The 21,356-nt window shown below is 41.4% G+C and overlaps 1 protein-coding gene across 1 annotated transcript in view; it reads left to right on the top strand.

The window, feature by feature from the left end:
- sdc3 (syndecan 3) overlaps positions 1-21,356 on the top strand; it is a 129,253-nt gene that overhangs the window by 97,138 nt on the left and 10,759 nt on the right. Inside the window, exons 2-4 of the mRNA XM_088931858.1 lie at positions 10,884-10,995; positions 14,682-15,346; positions 19,076-19,301. Of these exons, the coding sequence (XP_088787984.1) occupies positions 10,884-10,995; positions 14,682-15,346; positions 19,076-19,301 (1,003 nt within the window). The remainder of the gene's footprint in view (positions 1-10,883; positions 10,996-14,681; positions 15,347-19,075; positions 19,302-21,356) is intronic.

Here is a 21,356-nt window from a genome sequence, read left to right as displayed (position 1 = left end):
GTGAGAATTATTTGACTCCTCGTCTTTGAATTAAACTGTGGGTTTAATTATGGCCGGAGTGGGATTTCTCTGTCTCACTCACACCTGGACAGGAAGTGGCTGCAGAGCAGAACTTTGTTTGAATCTTAACCCAAAAATATCCCGTCAATTAACGCAGTTGTTCTTCCTGTGTAGCCCTGTGACTTGATAATATTGCTGCTTTCTCACCAACAGGAGCAAATTGGATCTGGCCTGAATTAAAAAAAAAAATTCAAGGCCCCAACTGAGTGCTAGTAGACTTTCATTCCACTTTAATCAAAGTTTAAAGAGCTCTTTTCAGCTTCGTCTATGAAATTGCCTCGAAGTGTGCACAGTGACACTTGCAGTGAATGTCTAATGAACGGCTCATCCTGTCTTTGCCGGACATGCTGTGGCGGGAATCATTTAATACAATTTCATGTAGAAATCAATTCACTGCTGCTGAAGGTAACGTGGGAAAGCTTCATCCCCAGTCCACAGTTTCTCCTTTCAGGACAGTCATATAATGTCGGCCTGCTTGTCAAGTCCATTTGCTAGGCCTTGCTGCCATGATAAGAATAGCCACAAAAATCTCTTGACTCCTGACATCACAAGCGTCTCTCTCTCTCCCCCCCCCTTCCCCACTTCATATCACTTAAAGCTGCTTAATGAATTTTTTTTTGCCCTTCTGCCACCCGCCACATGTATTTTGTAACTGAGTGATTAATGGCGTCGGCTGTCTGTGCCTCACCATGCTCTGCGGCATCATCATCTGCTTAACCCTGTGCTTTCCTCCCTCTGTCAGGCTACTCACTGCTTCCCCCTGGAGCTCTTTATTATCCCTTTCCCAGCTGGGATTGACTAAAAAAAGAATGCTTCCTCTTAACTGATCGCACAACAAGCTCCTTGTGATGACATTCTTCCTCGCTGAGGTTCATCATGGCAAAAATTCCACCCATCACTTATGCTGTCTGGTGCGGTTCTCAGGGTTCAATGGTGGCCTGTCAAAGTAAAACACCATATACTGCAGCAAACTGTAGAAAAAAATAGTCAACATTGTAGAGCAGCAGTTAGCATGGGTTCAGTTCCCAGGGTGCTACTGTATCTGCGTGAAATTTGTATGTTCTCCCCGTATTTGTGTGGGTTTCCTCCAGGTGCTCCTCCCAGAGTCCAAAGACATACTGTACTAGTTGGTTAATTCGATTCTGGGAAAATTGGTGCTATTGTGAGTTTGTCTGTGTGTGCTCAGAGATGGACTCATGTCTAGCGTGAACCGTCTTGCTTACTGGGATAGATTTTGGCTTCCCTGTAACCCTGTAACCCTGTATTGGATAAAGTGACTAGAAAATAGATGGATAGATAATATTCCACCTGAAAGCAGTGATATGGTTCCTTTGAAGCATTTATTAGGTTAATTAATTCACAACAGTTAAATATATATATGGCATAGTAAAATAATTATGAAGTTTATCGAGCAGTAAAGATTTAAAGGGAGCAGTAAAGATTTGATGAATGTCTCTGCTTAGTGATTTTTTATTACAATTTCCAAGCTCCACAACATTGTGCTCTGCTCCTCCTGTGGAATGCCTTCATCATAGACCTTTACAGTGGAAGATTCAGCATCTTTCATTCCCATTGAGTAAAAATGGCTTGATCAGCACTGTGATTTCATAATGGTTATGCAGGAAAGAGCCCAGTGAATGGTGGACACGGGTTTCTGAAATGTATTTTCTTCACTATTGTTAGCTGAAGCAAATAGATCAGTCTCCCATTACACAGCTGTTTTGCCCATTTCTGGTTTTACAGGTGAAGTAAATAAGGGAAATATCCAGTGCTCTATAGCTCAGATGTGGTCACCTCACATTGGCCTCATCTCTACAGACAGACATTCAGAGTTACTGTATTCATTTTTCTACTACATCAGTAAAATTTGCATCTGCAGCTCATGGAAACCTGGAGTGGATCTAGAATTTAACATTTGCCTTGAGGTGACAAAAGCTCTCACGCAATATCATGGTGCCTACAGGGTAATGTTGATGGTATAGCATTGACCCAGCATTGCTACATTTTGAGGGCTTTCAAAACTGTGGCTGGGAAGGCTGACGAAGAAGGAAAAAGAACCATACACATCTATCTGTGATGATGCCAAACAATGTATGGCTGAGACTGTCAGGTTCACACTTTGAAATTGTCACCAGCCAGACTGTTGCTGCTGTTCTGCCAAGGGATCAAAACAGTGGAAACCAGCCAAGTTGCACAGCATTCTCAAGATTAAATGGGCTTCAGTTTGCATTAGAGACTATTGTGAGTAAAACAAATGTGACAGGCTCCCCGTGTGTAACCCGCGATGGTCATTGCGGCACATGACTCAATCCTGACATTTGTTTTTGCTGCATGGTAAATGGTATCAGATAAAAACATATTAAATCAGGAAAATAAAACAATAAGGGGGGCAGTGAAGGTTCTGGTGTGATGCCTTCTAAACTATAACATTGCAAATGCTTGACGTAATGGAATAGTTCAATGAAGACTCTCAAAACTAACGTGATAGGGAGGGAAGCAAAGTCTCAGAGTCTCTGACTTTGCAGTTGACTCTGATTTCCAGTTATCCATTAGATGTGAACAGCAGTAGTTCTTGCCCATGAGCAGTTGAGCCATGAGCCGCAGCAATCCTGGGGCATCAGAAGGATGGCATTGTCAGATGTGGACCGGACGCTTGGCCATGGCTCTGTGAAGCCCTCTTTTCCCACCCTGGGCTGCCGTTCTCTCCGTGCCCCCACTCTCTTTTATTCTTCCTCCTCTAGTCACCCAGGAGCCTCTGTGCATGAAGGTCAGTCTTTGACCCTGTAGCTCTGCTCTCCAGACACACTGTTCCAAAGCCCTCCTGGGGGAGAAGTTCCTCACAGGCGCCTGGGACCGAGTCATGGGTCAAACTAGCAGGCAGCGGGGGAGATGGAAATTGGACGTTGACGCTGCCTTGTAGACAAGTGTGTTTTATTAATTGTGGAAGAGGAAGGATGAGAAACGGTAACCCTGATAACTCCACTCCTCCAGGACATTCCTTGACGCACACATTTTGCAACAGTAGACCTGCAGCTAGCGTTCACGACCACGCTGCCGATCCAGCCTTTACAAACCACCAACGCCCAACACTGTGGACAGATGGAACTCTGCCTTCTTTCAAAAAGACGTCTGTGGTACATATTAGTGGAGCTTCTCACTAATCGTGCAGACACTGGCAATGTCTGACACCACAACTAGCAGCATGTGGGCGGACAAATGTCTTTCAGAAACACTACATAATTTTGAACCTTCAAAAAATTCTACCCCCAAGTTTAAAATAATACTTAAAGATTGTGAAACAATAAAATACTTGAATCTAAAACCCAATTAATTCTTAATTTCTATAACAGTATACCTTTTTAAAGGCGCCTTTCAAAATAAATTCCCTTGGGACGCAACTCTCAGTCGCAAGTTTAATGTAACTAAGTATCAGACAGTCAAGGCATATGAGAAAGAGGAAAAAAATGTGGAAAAAAGTGGGGGGGGGGAGGCAAAAAGTGGGGAAAAATGCATTCAAAAGGACCATAGTTAAAAATGGCAACAAAGAATTCTGGCAGTTTCTTGACCCTGGACATAAAAGTGTGACATAAAATAGGGTCATAAAAGTGTGTTTAATCTAGTTCAACCTGCGACTCCAGAAGGGGCTTCCCAGGAAAGGCCTGTATTCCTGACACTTCAGTGAAACCAAGGCCAGGAGGCAGGAGGGGGTCGAGAAGGAGTGCACAGTCCCGCCGGGAGGCTCTCGGGAACTCAAAATGAGTAGGCAGGCCGGACAGGGAGCTCAGGTGACTTGTGACGATTAGAGAAAGCGTGAGTCTCGGAGAGGCGCCATGTTTTATTTAGGTGCGCATGAAAAATTCCTGGATGTTTTTCATGGAGGCCCCTTTGGGACAGAACGCCCAGTGGAGGGGGGAGGATTGCAGAAGGAGGTGGGAAAGATGGAGTGGTATACTGGAGTCGGGAGGAATAATGTTGGAGAAGTCTGACCTCTGACCAGAACCGCAGCGTTTAATTTAAAAAAAAAAAAGCAGGAGACCTGACCTCCTGGAAATGATGTATTAGTTTGGCAGGAGAATAATCCTTTTAGTCTCTGAAGACTGAGTCATGAATCCTTTAACTATGTGCTGCATTTAAAATGTTTTTCTTTTATTGACTTTTATGCCCTTTATATAAAAACAAAACAAGAACTGCATAGCTTTCCATCCATCAAAATGTACTTGTAATACTTTACCTACATACAATATCATCAACACCAGCTGCCTTCTTGTGTGTATCTGCTGCGTACCTTTACAATTCAAAAGTAAGTTTATAACCATTTTCTTATTTCTTTTCTGTAAGTTTCATTGGCTACTCAAAGGACATATTGAACTCCACCTCTGAGCCTTGCAATCTGTCGTAATCACTCATAATCTGATACGTAGGAGATTTATTTACTAATTTGGTTTTGTACATTAAAAAGCAGAGTAAGAAGGCTTATGAAAAGAGGAAGATGTCTGGCTCATCATGTTCATTTGGCTGTTAGTTGTCAAGATCTATAAATTTCATGGAAGACTCTGGAGCGTTAGGTTTCGGTAACATGTCTAAGTAGTTTAGTTGAAGTTGGCGTTCAGGGACCAGAAAAAGTGCAGCTCTAATTTGAAAGTTATTAGTGTATTTATAGTTCATGTATTAGATTGGCTCACTAGTTAACCGTGTAAGCCAAAATAACAGCTAGATCAATGCAATACAGTAGGTTTAACATCTATATATATTAGGAATTACATTCATTGTGTTTCTGGAAGTGATGTCATGGTGGATGAGGAGTTACAGCAGCAGAAGTGAAGGAGAACTTGGTTGCTGTTCATTCCTCCCAAACTTTCATTAATCTTCAGATGCACAAAGGATGTTGTTTCATAATTTAAAAGTTTAATGTATCACCAGGCCCCATTCTAGGATCCTCCTCCCCACTTTATAGGCTTATAATTGCACCTAACTTATGGCAGTTCAGTTCATCTGGAAACTACACTCCCTGAATTTATTTTCTGTCATAACTAATAGGGAATTTCTTCCTTGTCATAGCAGTGGCAGAGAATAATGACTCCCTTTGCCCTGAACATGTGTAGCTGATTTTTTTTTTAAACAAGTAACTGCTGGAAAATATTTAATGGATGGAGTGTGCTTCTCTTGCTCTTTTAAGGCTTTATCCCATCTCGGATCTCCCACAACACACAGCTGGGCTCCAGAGGTTTTTTGAATGGAAGTCTGATTAAAGTAAACTGAGTACATGAGTCACAAAAGGTTCACATTCACATTTGTGGTCTCTGGTGGTGGCGTAGCTGAGAAAAAGTGAAATAAATTTTTGAGGTGAGTGAAGTATTGTGTTTCAACTCTGGCTTACTACAGTGAGAAAAGCTTCAGTTTCAATCAATCTAAAACTAGTAAACTTTCTTATGAGGGGATGCTAATTTTTTTTCTGGTATGAAATGAATATGAAGCAAATTGTTTTTGTACTGATTGAATGTTTAATTGCTTTTTGAATTGAGTTTGTTTTGCATTTTCAATGGCCGGTGCCAGATCTTGATGTTTTTGTTGTACAGTAGATGCTTCCATGCGGTGACTATAGAAATTTCAAAAGACACATTTCAGGCTTGTTATTTTGCCGACCTTTGTAGATTTTAAGAACAGAGTTAACCAGCAGACTCCTTCTAGCGAATGCTGGGACGGACCAGACCCAGTATAATGAGAGTCACATGTTTTTAATGACTAAACCACTCCCTTTCGTAATTGTCATTACAACACTGGCCTCCTGTATGACAGATCTATACCCTTTTGAAAACAACATTTTCTAGTTCTTTTTGTCATATACCCATTCGCTGTGGAATAGTAAACTTTGTGCTTTGCATGTTGCAACTCACAGCTGCAGAACCTGTACTGCGCACTGGGAGAGTGAATATGTGTAGGCACTCCTCTGATCCCCTCATCTTGGAGCCAGTTACCTTTTAACAAGTCAGGGGATACGCTGCCCCCTTACAGGGTTCAGCACTGACTGGGGGAGAGGCGTGTCTCTCTCTGCCATCACTGTATGCCTACATATGCTCAGGAGACCACAGGGGGCACTGTTCTGACAGGAAATCTCTGGCTGACCGACTGATCTCTACCTTAGGCTGTAAGTGACATGACCTACGCTCAAACCAGCAACGGTTGGATCACAGGGTGCAACCTTGGTAGAGTGCCTAATGAGTTAGGGCCCCTGCATTGTGGACTTTTTTCATTGACAGCGAATAACCGCATTTATTAATGAAGAGTAAATCACTTGCTTTACTGTTCTCCAACACTATCACTCTGCACCTTCGTAATAAACTCTCTAGCACTTGGTAGCTTTAATTCCCTTCAGCCCTGTCTCACTGATAATGAGCTATAAAAAGACTATTGTGGGCTTGGCAGTGCTCTGCTTTTGTAATGAGCACGTAAACTGCCATTGTATCATCCTGCTTTTAATGAGTCCTCAAACAAATCATTTCCCAGCTTCCCCTTTTTTGTTCTGTTTCGTACAGCAAAACAACATTTTTGAAAAATAAGTTAAAAGCAAATCGGCAGTTCCAAGAAAACATCATCTCTGCAGCTGAGCTGTAAAAAAGCGATTAAACCGACAATAATGGGAATAAGACCTGGGCCATTTCCATCTGTGACGGGAGAGTGGTGTCATTCAGATGACAAACAAGACTGTTAGGATGATCGCTCTTTCTGATTTGCGTTTCTGACCTAGATTCTGTCTTAATTGGAAAACCATGTTGCGTGAACATTTGACAATAATTCAGAAGGGATGGCTAAAGCATCTGACAGCAGAAGAGGAACATCTGAAGAGGAATAAGAGCATAGCCTACACTGTGCCGATATGATTCCTTGATTCCAGGATTATGATGGAAATATTTATTTCCAGTAGGTATCAAAAATGTGCTTCATCATGGGTGAACAAGAACATACGAAAAATGACAGTCCAGATGAGGTAATTTGGCATCCTTTTGCACATCGGCTTGTTTGGTTGTAAACTTATTTTGTAGATCCAAAAATCACATCAGACCACTAATCCACATGTGATCACCGTAATCAGTATGAATAAGGAGTTAGGTCCAGATACCCAGGACTCTCTTGTCTCTTGTCCTGGCTACAGCTATTTAAAAAGATTCTTCTTTAAGACACATCCACACAAAGAGCATGTGACCACTCTCATTTGGGACTGGATGCCAGTCCATCTCAGGGTCCCTATGAAAGGAGCAATGAAACCTAGCCAGCCATATCTTTGGGAAGAAGGCAAGAGCCTGTATTCTTGGAGAAAGCCTGCAAGAGGAGAGAGGAACATGCATAGCCTGTACAGAAGGAATTGAACCAAGGTTACTGGAGCATTGAGACAACATTCCTACTATACTACTGTGCTACTTCCAGATGAAACCTACTGTTTAGTAGCAGCACAAGTCTGAATATTGGAATAATTAATCACTGCAGCTGAGTCAACATTGCCCTCATCCTGACAGTGAGGTTTAATGATCAAAACCAAACAGAATTCATGAGGGTGCCGTTGCTTACTGGAGGCCTTGGTCACTGGTCTGAACATTTTGTTTTACCTTTGAGGATAAACCATTTTCTAAAGGTCAGGGGTTCACTGACTCATCAATGAGAAAATGTTACCACCCAGTTTATTTTGGATGCAAAATCTAATGGACCTAATGGAACATAATTGCTCTTGGCCCACCTGTTCTAATGGAAATAATAATAATAATAATAATAATAATAATAATAATTGCTTACACTTATATAGCACTTTTCTGGACACGCCACTCAAAGCACTTTACAGGTAATGGGAAACTCCGCTCCACCACCACCACCAATCTGCAGCATCCACCTGGATGAAATTCCAGATGAATAAATCACAGAGGACTGTGAAAGTGACCAAGAGTTAGGCGTTGCAGCCGTTAAATGCAAATTGAAGTTCTGAGATTCCAGAACTTTTAAAAGTTGCGGACTGGTCCCCAATATGAGCATAAAAACATTTTTCATCTGCAGATGAATGTAGGGATGTTAATATTTTAAAAAGCTACATCATGAAACTGAACTTTCCAGCTTCATTTCAGCCCTCCAGTGGCCTAAATGGATTTTTCAAACCTAATTCAAAGAAAAGTCATTACCTGCAACAAGATGAAGCTGATCTGCTTCCTGCAGGACTTTTATAATTACTGTGTCTAAATTGAAGTTTCTCTTTTAAGGAACACCAGTGGACAGCTGATTCCCTGGTAGCACAGTGCTGGTGAATGGTGAAGCATGTCATGTTGCAAAATGATTCAGTGCTTGACTGCAAGCAACCAGACACACTGAGAAACTCCATTTTCCTTCAATGTGGTAACTGGTATACATATAGCAAAATGGGATCTGTTTCACGTTAATTCATTTGGACTCATTTTTAGTTTATAAGGCCAAAATTACATTGCCCACATTGCTTGTGTTTACAACATTTCATGCAGTTTTTGCCAATAAAATTGGATTTGATGCTTCACAAATAAATTGGCTGACAATGTTTAATCATTTAGTGTTGGGAGAGGAATGGCAGAAGGTATTCAGGCCACTATTGGGGTGTTTGGAGAACTATGACAGGCCCATCACAGCACATTACTGGATCATCAGAGATACGTGCAGGATATCTTGCAAATTTCCATTGCCTAAACTGAATTACAGCTTGGTGGCTTTCCCAACCTCTTATGTTCTCGGAAGGCAAACATGTGTCATGATGAACAGCCTCACAATTTCCTGTCGTGCTTGCTGCTCTGTTATTTGTAGGAGCAGAAGTCAGTACAGTGGGCTTTCCCCCAAAGAAAAGATGTCATGAAGCACACAGTGTGGGCCTCCTAGGCCTTGTTCCTTTAATTTAGCCCACCAACCACAATCGGAGCTCTGTACTTTGCTCAGGCCCGGACATGGTGAACCTTGTGATCTGAAAACATTTTTTTTTTCCCTTGTACATGTTTGTCCCCTGAACTTTCGAGCTAAAGCTGGTTCACACTGTTTCTGTATGGCTTTTTCTCAATGGCCCTTTTGTACAGTGTTTCCTTTCGAATTGAATTCTTGTAAGATCAAAGCAGGCGGTATCCTGTCTTTGTGTGTTATCAGGCTTGCGCCCAGAAATGTGAAAGGAGGAAGTTACTTTGCTCAGTCCTTAAGCTCAGAAATCCTCTGTGTCAGCTGGAATGAAGATCAGCTGATACAGGTGTACTACAGGACCAGGTGCAAAACAAGTCCCTGTGCCCCAAGTCAAGACACTGCTACCTTGTATCAATAGGCACCCTCGACAGCTCACTCCAATTCCACTGTAGGTTGTCAGCCCAGGCAGTGTTTTATCCATTTAATTGATCCTTCATTATTTAGTCCATAATTGCTTATTTGATTGAGTTAATTGGTTTAAAGTAAGAACTAAGTGGGACTAAGACCTGTACTACTATAAATGAGTGAGTGGGAGAGTAATTTTTGTCCTGTCATGATGTTTGTGGAAATGACATATTAGTTGACTTCCACTCACTGGGCAGAGCTGTGCAGGCACGCTGGCAGGAGATATGACCTGCTGGCACTGCTGCAGCTCTGGATATGACACTCAAATTCTGTCAGTTTGTAAGCCACTGCCAGTGCAAGAGTGGCCATTCTTGATACACAGTAAGACAGTTAGAAATGTCCCGGAGTTAAAGGTTGCTCTTAATCATCCGCTTCTGAAGACATTCATCAATCTGTGAGACTGTTCAGTTACAGTAAGTGAGGAGTGACTGTGACATTGAGGGCTACCATGCTGGATGTATTCTTTCCGGATCTTTGAGTTACTAATCACCTGAACCTAAAAATGCAACTGCCTTCAAGGCTATACAACTGACAGGATCGTGACTCTTCTATTCCCAGCTTAACCAGTTGTTTCCATTTTTTAAGTGGAAGAATTTTAAAACTTACCATTCTTCAAGATTAAACATATTTAGTGCAAAAGATATGTTTCCTCATAGGCAATCAAATGACCAATTTGCTACAGTATGTGTATGGTAGCAAAAACCCAGGGACCAGTCCAGACCATTGGAATGTACTGAAAGGTCCTGGAAAACAAAATTAAACAAACCAAAACTATGTAGCTTACTTGAGTCCTTACTAAACTTTAGTATTTTCTGGAGTAGCTAACTATGCTTGCCCCACACAAACTGTAATCCAAGGTGGTCTGCTGACAAAGCTTCTTTTGTTTCTGTGGTCTACCAACCCCAAGTGAACAAACTCCCTTTTATAAGCCTACTTTATAACAACCTACTTGTGAATTCCACAGTGTAACAGAGAAACGATCACCCTATTTACACACTTACTTAGCTGTCCATTAACTGTTTGTACATGAATCAGTTCTGAAACTATTTAGGAACTAGTAAATTAATTCCATGCTGAAAAAATCAGAATTTCAGCTGCTGATCCTTTCTCAGTTGTGACAGATCCTGGAGGATTATGGCACCTCAAGAAGGATCAGCAGCCAAAACACTGTGATTTTCTTTAGTCTTTTCAGTGTGGAATTAACTTTTACTTGTTCCGTTTCAGCCAACGCACTACCCTAGAGGCTGGTTTAGCAGCCTCGAGTGGTGAACTTATGATAATGTCTCAGGCATTCAGCCACAGTATAAACGGAGAAATAAATCAGTCATGTGACTGGAGGTCATGAACGTCCTTTTCCTTTTCAATAGCAAGTGAAGTGAAACGTGCAGACCATGACATCTCTTTTTGTCTCAACCAATGCTCGGTGAATGTTTATTCATTCTAACATGGGCCGTCTGGCTTGCTTGCAGGCTTATCGCTGGCCGCGAGCTTCAGAGGAGGTGGGCCCGATGGACACAGAGGGTTCAACTGACGATGGGTTTATCGACGATGAGGATTTATACTCTGGCTCCGGCTCTGGCTGTAAGTATCTCAAGAGCAGCGTTGACCATGACATTTTTAAAAACTGAATAATGAAGATGACAGCACACTAGTGCAGTCGTAAGACTTCATTGATAATATTGTGTCCAATTTTGGCCACCATGAAGATACATTCTTGGGGTTAAAGTGAAGTCCTGCACTAAAAGTTTTAGCCTTCAATGGGGAAGACTATGACAAGACCTGACTGAACTATTCTGATTCCTGAAAGGTATTGACCAGGTAAAACATGAACCAGAGGACACAAGTGGAAACTATGGGGGAGTGCATTTGCAACTAAGAACAGAAAGCATTTTCTACATTATTCTTGAAGGTGAAACCTAGACTTCTATCTAGAAATAGCTGGATGACCCCCTATCTAGATATGGCTGGATGATCCTCATATCAAGAACCAGATTAGATTGATCAGATCAGCTCCTCTCATTTGTAACCTCATCAATGCCTACTGTATGTCAAAATGGAAACTAAGTATGAAAAGACCAGTTTTGGTCCTCGGTTCGTTTACAGCTCGAGTCACAAAAGAGCAGGTCCACTCTTCTGAGATCTGGAGTCCTATAGCCTTTGAAAATAGAGCCAGCAAGTGATTGAGATCTAGAAACAAAAGTGATCTAACTCTCCTGCCAAATCATTTTAGTTTAAGTAGTTAATTTTACTTAGCTGTCCAGTGTATTTGTTTGCTATGATTATCTGATTATTATCTATGATTATTCCACCATAATGTTTTAGGAAAAAAAATCACTCCCTCGGAAAGTGTACCACAGAATTTGTGTTAACCAACCGAACTCAGAGGAATCTGTGAGCATTATTCACCCTAGATATTTCCTTAATAATGTATGGAAATATTGTTAGATATTTGTAGATTTCAATATAAATATCACCGTTGCTACAGTAATTAACAGGCATTGTTTTAGCAATACACAACATTATGCATAGGCTTTGCCATCATGCATGAGCAATACACAACATTATGTAGGACTTTGTGTTTGACTTGATATTTGATTGCTGTCCAGTTCATTCACAGTATTGTGCTCCCTGCTGCTCTCTCGGCCCAAGACCATCACTCACAAGATGATACAGAAATAAGAAAATAAGCTGGAATAAAAAAAAAAAATATTCTGTAATTCACAAAAAACAGAACCATAGATATAGAAAACAGTGGAATTAGAGATCAAAAGCCATATTCAGAAGAGTTATTCGTAAAAGGTAAATCTGTTCTGAGAAGTTTTATGTAATGTCCTCTTACAAAAATGCATTGTTCACTGTGTTCAATAGGGAATAAACTGAGATGTCATTGTACTTATTTCCAGTCTGTTTTGTGGCTTCATCAAGGGCATCATTACAACAAAGCCAAAAGTACTTTATAGTACCTTGAGCAAATTGCTACACAGAAATGTAATCTGAAATGTAGTCTGTGACTCACTAGAGTGTCATATGACAGCCAACCTTGTTAAAGATTCCATAGCACTGCTTGTAGCAGTAGGGATGTTAACTCGGGTGACCTGGTTAAATTCCACTGTGGACTCGTACAATGTGGCTTACTTAAATATTCCACTAAAATCAACATGTCATTTTTTTGTTTTCTAAATGATCAATTGTGTAGTCGGGGATACATTTTGGTGTTGGATAAAGTGGGCCCCCTCCTAAATGTAAATTGATTTGGGAGGCTTTCATGTCAATTAATTTATATAGCATGTTTCATAATGCACATATAATAACGTTATTATTTCTCGAGAGGATTGCAGCATGAGAAGAATCTTCAGAGTACAGACTGTACTTATTCTGGTTTTATGGGGGGATAACAAGCAGTATTTATAAGATTACAGGCTCATGCTTTATCTTTTTGTTGGGGGGAGCATGGGAATGTGTGGCTGGTGATTTATTTTTTATATCAGTGTGCAAACGTGTTTTTTAAAGTTATCTTCCCCAGTTTCAGGGAAGAGAGATATTTTCCTTCTCCTCACAAAATTTGTGTCTCCTCAGAAAGCTTCTGCACAGATTGTGAGCTTGGAGAGAGGGATTCTGCCTCCTGCTTTTCTAACTGTAATGATATTCAATCTGCTCTGCACTGGCTAGGTCACTCCAGGGCATTAATTAATAAAGACACAGCTCTGTTCTCTCTCGGTATGCAGCCTGTCCCTCGGAATTAGCAGATTGGTTACCCTGCTGTTGTCACTCAGAACTGAACATCGACAAAATTACAACTTGTCATTGATTACAAACCTGTGTGTTGAGAGGGTGTCAGAGGATAGAGGAAGATAACCTTAAATGCACTGCAAACACAAACTGTGATACCCCTACTATATGTGAGTTGTCAGCCTTACCAGAAATGTATAATATACTGTAACAGATGTTATAAGTGTTATGTATTTGGGAAAAGCTCTTTTTCAGTGGCTTTGCAGAAAATCCTCAGTGATTGATGAAACAAAACTGGTAAGGAGGAAAAATAAGACAACAGTCTTGACAGTTTCATCTGTAGGGTGAAGATTTTCACTGATTACGTCATCTTGTATTGTGTAATCTGATCACAGAGAGACTGGACTCTTTAAACCTGCTTGAAGTCTTCTATAGTAACAACCTGCAAATGGAGTTTGAAAATGAAGCTGAATTATGAACATCTCTTTGTTAACCATTATAATGTGACCTTAGGTCCCTTACCATTAGGGCAACTATAAATGAAATTGAGACTAATAATATAGCTTCAGGGTTCCTATACGCTAGTGTTTCTGCATGTTGTAGTTCTTGAGTGAATCCTGTGCTGTTAATGTTTTATTAAAGCAATATGCCTGTTCAATATAGGACTACATGAAAATTTGAGATTTAAGTGCACATTGAAGATTGGTAAATAGAACACTTCATTGCGGTATTATCACTTTGCTAGACAGGACAGTATTGCTGTTACTACAGCCCCAGGTGTGAAAGACAAAAGCTTGATTTATGTTGTGCAATGCAATGCTCGGTTAGCTTTTATTAATACACGAGCCATTATCAGGCAGTGTGTTCCCCCTCTGCTGTGTCAGTTAGAGAGAATTTAGTACTATTAGTACTATGATTACAGGGCTCTGGAACAGAACAAAAGCAGTCAACTTATTTTTCTTGCACCCTGTATGACCAGCTGTGACATTCCTTGTGTACTGTAGCCAGAATCTGAGAAGGGTGGTTGTCAGTACACAGTTCAGACTCCATTTTGAGCAACAGTGATCTGTTAAATTGTGTGTAAAGTTAATTTTTCTTTGCCTTTGTTAAGTTGTTTGCATCACTACATTTTTAAAAACTATATGCAGACATTAACCTGTGTGTTCTGGTATAAAATGCCTTTCATCTCTGTCTCCTTCTGTGGGATGAAATAATTTAATTAAGCTTGGTGCATTTATAATTAGACTTTAGACACTTGAGTAAATAGATTCTAAATGCAGTGCATATTACAAGCTGCTGGCAAATAAGGTTAGAGTGAAACATATTTAATAGAGGCAAATAAAAAAAAAATACAAATGCACTCAAAGTAGAACAATGTGTGAAACTAAGCCTTTAATCCAGCAATGCATTATTAGAAAGCTGCTTTTTTGGGTTGTGACAACCCTGAACATATGCTGGATTAATAGTAGGAGTCCTCTTCTAGAAATGGCTGAAAATTCACATTGTCTCTCGCTTTCTCTTATCCACTCCTCCTAAAGTCCCTGTTGTACAGCTGAAGCCGAGAAACAAGGTGACCTTCAGCACAGAAGTGCCAGTCTCGCTCTCCACCACGCAGGCCACCTCACCAGCCCCCTCCGTGCCACCTGCTGCCATGCCAACAGGTTCCCAACGCCAGCTGGAGGAGCCAGGGGAGAACGAGAAGGAGAGCAGCTCCCTAGCCACGGAGTCAGGCCGCCAAGAGCCCGGCTCTTCCGCTTCTGTCCCCATGGCGACGACCAGCTCGGCCACCACCACAGCCCAGCAGACAGTGCCCATGACCAGTGCCACGGACCTCAGCACCACAGAAGAGGTCAGGGAGGACGTCTTTATCCCAGAGGAGACCGAGGAGAGACGCACCACTGCCCTGCCCACCGCTGAGCCCGCCGCTGCCGTTACAACCACGATCACGGCGACCACGGCAGTCCTCCGCAGAAGGATAACCATGTCAAGCACTCCCACCGTTCCTACGGCGATGTCTACCACAGCTGCAGCCTCCACCCTTGGCCGAACCAGGCCCTGGGCTCCAGCAACAGCCTCCCCCACTGCTGCTCCTTCCTCTTCGACTGTGAGGCTCCGTCCTGCACAGACCACCACCCTCCTCCCAGGGACAGAGCTCCAGACAGAGCAGACCACCTCCGGCCTGTTCCTCAGCTCTACAGCACAGGTGAGACAGTCACAGTCCATCGGACAGTCAAGGGCCACGTCACGTATTGAAATACTTTTTTCATTTTCCCTTGAATACATTTTAGAACTTATTTTATTGCTACAGCACTCAGGACGTTTCTCATTTTGAAACCTTTGATACAGAAAATATGTCAAAAACTGCCTGAATCTGAAGCCAGAGCTACAGAATCTAGAATCAGAGTCTAGATTCTAGAAGAATCTAATACACTATCTCACAATGGCCTCATTCATAACTGAGCAGTACAACAAACAGCAAAACTTTTAAGAACTACACAATTTTGTTCTCTTGGCTTAAATGCAATACCAGATAGTGAAGGCAATTGGTGATAACACTGAAAAAACACGGGGACCTGGCCAGACACAGGGGTCAGTGTTGTGTAATTGGACGAGATATTTTTGAGCCCTAAAGAATCTTACTTACATCTCGATATTGACTGGACTAGACAACAGGGCCAAACCTGAACTTCAGCTTGGGTTCAGAGTGGAGTTGATCCACTCAGTCTGGTTCAGGCAGTGTAGGAATTGCACTTTTTCTATCGTGTTCTGTGAGCATAGTCTTCTAATGCTGTGATGAGGCTCCCACCTCAGACAATACACAGCTGCTGTGAGGAAGCTGCGATGTACATATCTGCTTTTATCTGACTCTAGAGTGAAACAGTTACTTCTCCTTGTAAACAGACCAGGGAATGTCTGGGAGGATATAAACAAAACACCTGGTTTGCTGAAGACGTTGGTGCCCTACAGCTGCCTTCTCACATAGCTATGAGTCATGCCTCAAGCATCCAGGAAAGATTATTATTACTGTGAGTTAACAACATTTCTCAAATAGCAGAATGCTGACAAACGTTTGCATAAACCATAAAGCTGTGTGTTTTTGTATATTCCTGACTAAGGCTGGTTGGTGAGCTGGGACTAGAGAGGACCTAGCTCTAAGACACCTAAAATCTCCATTAGCATTTTTCACTATTATAGTTTTGCCTGGTATTGATACAATGGAACATGGATGAGAAATAGCCAGATTTGACTTTCATTCACATTGTTTGACGCACGATCTCAACTCAAGGTAAAATGTACAGAAGCAGCCTATTTGAAGTGTTGTAATAGCAAATCTGTCCATTTATTACTCAAATCTATTTGACTTATTGCTAGTTGTTCATCAACACTGACATCATTCATTCCTCTCTACACATCCATTAAGCTAAAATGCTACTTTTGTGACTAAAAATTCAGATTTGTCAGATTTAGCTTAAAACAAAATGACTAAAATATAAGCAGAGGATCGCCATATAAATGATTTTGTGCATCAGAAAGGAAAAGTTTTAAGTGGCAAGATAAGATTTTTACCCGGAGGTTATGTTCCTTCATTGTTTGGAATCAGAAAATGGCTATTTCAGAAAGAAAACAAAACAACAAGAGTGACTTAACTTCCTAATTCTTGGATGCCTGAATGTTTCCGAAATGTAGAAGAGGTATATTCTTGACTAATACCTGCTCAAGGGCATTTATTATGCTTCATAAAAGAGTAAGTTGCCTCGTTTGAGATCCGAAGCACTTGTGACTGCAACTATATTTCCACATCAAAGACTCTACAATAGCTGTTGCCCAAGGAAAACTACTACTAATCCAAAATGGTACGTTTTTTTTTGGCTTTCGGCTGCCCATGACCTTCACTTAATCCCTGTCAGGCTGCGGCAGACAGTTTTAAGAGAGGCTTTCTGAAGAAGCGGCCATGCGTGCAGAGCCTCCTCCTTTTATTCTCCCTGCCCTCCCTGTTCTTCTCTCTCCTGCTGGTTCACACTCCAGTCGGGAGACAGGAGAAGCACTCGGCATCAGACTTGATGGAATTTGCAGACAGTTGGACGGTTTCGTCTCCTGGGACGCTCCCAGGCATTAAACCTGTAATGGAACCGGTTGCTGGTATGACGACGGATGTCAGGGCAAAGTTAAAGAGGATTCCGAAGTGTCACAGTTAGCGTCTGAGGAACCGCAGAGGAGAAGCAGAGGCTCCCCATCTGGGCTGATTGGTTCTGCTCATCAAAATGCCACTGTTGCTTTTCTAAGTTTGGGGTTTGAGAAGGGAATGGCAGATTTTCTTAGTGAATTCTCAGCTTTCCTTGCTGCAACGAAGTCTTTAAACTTCAAAGTGCAGTTTACCAGGTTAGAAATGTTTCCACAGTTAGTTGCAGTCAAGTTGCTTGCAGATTGGCAACAGCACCGGAGAAACTGACAGCCACATCTTTTGTTCTGCAATTACTATTTTTTATATTTACAAAGCATCCTGCTCGTTAGGCCTCCCTGTGAGCTGCGTTTTCAAAGTTCAGTTTGCCATGGTTCAGCAGGCTAGTACAGAAGTGGCTATCGACACCATTGAATAAATTGTGCACAAGCTACTGAGAGTGCAAGCTGTTTCAAGTGCATGGTACTTGGGGTTAAAGTGTTGCCTGCAGCATCCTGAGGTCTCTCGGAACATCACTCACACTCCTTAATAAGGATAAATCTAAATGTGCCTAAATGTTCTGCAGATTTATTTTCATCATTAAAAAGTACATCCAGAACATGATGACCAACCAAATGGGAGGATAATTACATTAATAAGTACATTTAGTGCTTACTGCCAATGTTTAAGGTTTTATGATATCGTCCTCAGTAGCCCTTTTATTAGGGCATAAAACTTTCTCATACTTTTCTCACACTTTTTCCCCATACTGCAATACACACACATTCTCACAAATGCAACCTACAGTATATTCAAAACGGAGAAATTGATTGTTGAAGTGGCTCAGTACCCAGAGCTGTGCATGCCCAGAAAATGAATGCTATAAAGTGATCAACAAGACCACATCTGGGCTTTCATATTTATAAATCAACAGGCATCAGCATTTAAAAATATATAATCATACTTATTGAGGATTTAATCAATCGGGTTTCATTTATTTTGTGCTTACTTCATTGTATTTTGTATTTTTCTCCTTCTGACTTGTACTACTATTTTTCACCACAACAACCGCTAGTCTCATTGTCAGTATTTGTGCCACCTCCAATATGAACACCAAAAAATGTGTTTTGTCACTTGTGCTGCTGCGCTGTAGGTGTGAATGCCCCATTAAGCAGAACATGCATGCGTCTACTTCCTTGCAGCTTATTCCTTTTCCTTTTTGAATTTATAGATATTTCTGTAGCAGTGCATTTGCACTTATCACAAATGTATGAAATGGATGTTCTAAGCAGTTCGCTGCACTCTGGGTCTTTGGTAAGGTTTTTCATTGATTTAAGTAAAATTCATGTGAGTGCGTGTGCTAAAATGAAGAATCTGAAGTTTACCTGTCATTGTCCTCTCCAGTATTTCTGTTTCACGGTTCACAGTTTTAGCAAACACAATGGGTTTGAATCTCTATGGAGGGTGTGTTAAATATTTTTTTTTAACGCTAGCTGGTCTTGCATGTGAATGCTTATGGGCCTATGAGGTTTCCTCATTTTCTACAGCTGTGAACTACAGCAATTGCTTTCTTGAAACTCTCCACAGCCACATTACTTACAAAATGGAGATATCTGTAAATACGCCTAGCATCAATACCCTTGCTTGAGCAGTGGAGTGCCCATGCTGTCTCATCACTGGCAGCAGCAAGTACAGTATAGATGTGTTTGCTTCTTTCCCCACAGTCAGAGTGAGAGATGTCCTGGTATTACAGAGTGTTTTTCCCTCACGCAGACGGATGTGCCAGAGGGCAGCCTCACGAACGAAGTAGGCTTGGCCGGGCCAAGCGGTGATTTCGAGATCGAGGATGGCAACACCAGCAATGAGATTGTGAAGAGCAAAACCAAGGAGCAGGAGGACAAAGTGGAACCCGACTTCACCGGGAACACCATTGACACTGGTAGCTCTGCTGCCCAGCTCCCACAGAAGAACATACTGGAGAGGAAGGAGGTTCTCATAGGTGAGAAAAGCCTGCAGGATCCGTGTTGGACCAACACTGAAGTCCCAATAGCGCCCCCTCCTGCCTGTCCTGTGTTCCTTCAGCTTGAAAGAATCACAAATGTGACATCCTTTCATCCTGGAACCTCCTGGCATTTCTTCCTTTTCTTTTTTAATTTTCTTCTTTCTCATTTTTTGTTGCAGTGAAATTTCTATTTTTCTTTCTTAATATTCTCATTTTTTTAGGAAAAGTGGGTCAGACTTCAGAAGGAGATGGATGCTGTCTACTAGAAATCTGCTTCTTGTTACTTGTTAATCATCATTACTTCTGTTTCTCACATTTTCACTGTTTTCAAAATCAATATTAGTTATTTTCCCCTATTTTTCCCTTCCCACAAGATATTGTGAATATTTCTTTTGAAAGAAATATTCACAGGTAGTCTCACATTATCTCAGAATGTACAGAAATTGACTGGTTTTTATTGATGTACATATAGTCATATAGGACAGAAAATGGGACATATTTCTGTCTCCTGAATACTGATTATTTTCTTTCTCCAGGAAGGAATTTTATAACATCTGCTTAGCACATACGGATTCATTCCCGGCTGTCAGACAATCTGACAGGTCTGTTCTGAATTGTTTCAACTATGAGCACAGCAGCTGAAATTATTCATTTGCAGGAATCATGGAAATTAAGTTGTAATGTTTCTCTTGAAACAGCTCATTCGAAATAGGACTGGAGCTCTTTTTGCTTATATGGATGACTCTTCATTTTCATTTCCCATTTTTCGTATGTTCACCGTCAATTTGGAATTGGCAGTTATTGCACCCAGTATGTCTCTACAACCCCTGCACGTGGGTGAAAATAGGATTTCTTGTTCTCCAATGAGCCCAGTGTGAAGTTTTTAGATCTCTGACATACTGCAAGTCCTACTGTGCCTTGCAGGGTGTGTAGCCCTAATCAGTGGAATGATGCAACTCTCACTGACAGCACTACAAATGTCTGAGCTCCTGACATTGAGTAAGTAAATACACTAATCGTTATATCCCATTACAAGGAAGTGTGCATGTCATTAGTGATCTTTGTGTACAAGACACCATTAATTAGATAAATCTGAGGAATATTGTTCCTGACTTTGCTGTGCAGAACAGTATTACCAGGATTCTGCATTCCTTCTGGCAGTATTCAACATGTATGGGAATTAATTATTCTGTATACAAAAAAGTGCTGGTTTTATCACAGGTTACAGGATTCATCTTGTTAACACAGCATTGAACCGTAACAGTTACCCAGCTTGAAGTAGTGAGTTTTGTGATGCTCCTTGTTTCTCTAGACAATAGCAGGCAGAGTCTTTCAGTACCACCCCTTGGCTTCTCCCACTCACTCTCCTCAGCCTCCGAGAGCTCAGCTAGCAGCCCCCCTAGCCATCACTGACAGCCATGTCCTTGTCTCTCTCCCCCAGCCGTGATGATGGGAGGCTTGCTGGCAGTGGTCTTCGCAGATTTCCTGGTGATAGGTAAAACAAGCAGATAGACCTAGACCTAGGTACTGTAGATGAACCCGGTTGGAGTTAGAACCCAAGTGTGTTCCCTGCTTTGTGTGTTTTCCTTGGACCTTTCCGTGACATGCAGTATAAAACCAACAATTAGAACTTCCCTCTAAATCGACCACATTGAACGGTCATGAACCAACCCAGGCTGTACTGTACATCTCATCTGGCCAGTGCTGAAACAGAGCAGATGGGATAGTGGAGCTGTCAGAGCAGAGTTTATCATGGTAACTGTCCCCACCAGGCATTGTTTCATACTGTTTTCCTGAATGGACTCAACGGCAGAATTTCATCATTTTATTTATCCCGTCGTTGATAAGGTGTTAAAAAATGATGGGGCAACTGGATCAAAAAAACTGACTTGTTAGGTTATTTTATACAGGATCTTGTTAAAAAAATGGTTTTGTGTTCTTGCTGATGTTCAGTTTGGATTCTCAGTTGTTGTGTTAACATAATAATGAAAAGAATTGACACGGTACTGCACACTGCAATTCTGAACTACCCCTCAATTAAGTGAACAGAAT

Source organism: Atractosteus spatula, chromosome 14 (genome assembly GCF_055471065.1).
Source record: "Atractosteus spatula isolate fAtrSpa1 chromosome 14, fAtrSpa1.hap1, whole genome shotgun sequence".
NCBI lineage: Eukaryota > Metazoa > Chordata > Actinopteri > Semionotiformes > Lepisosteidae > Atractosteus > Atractosteus spatula.
This window is presented reverse-complemented; position numbering and strand designations above follow the sequence as displayed.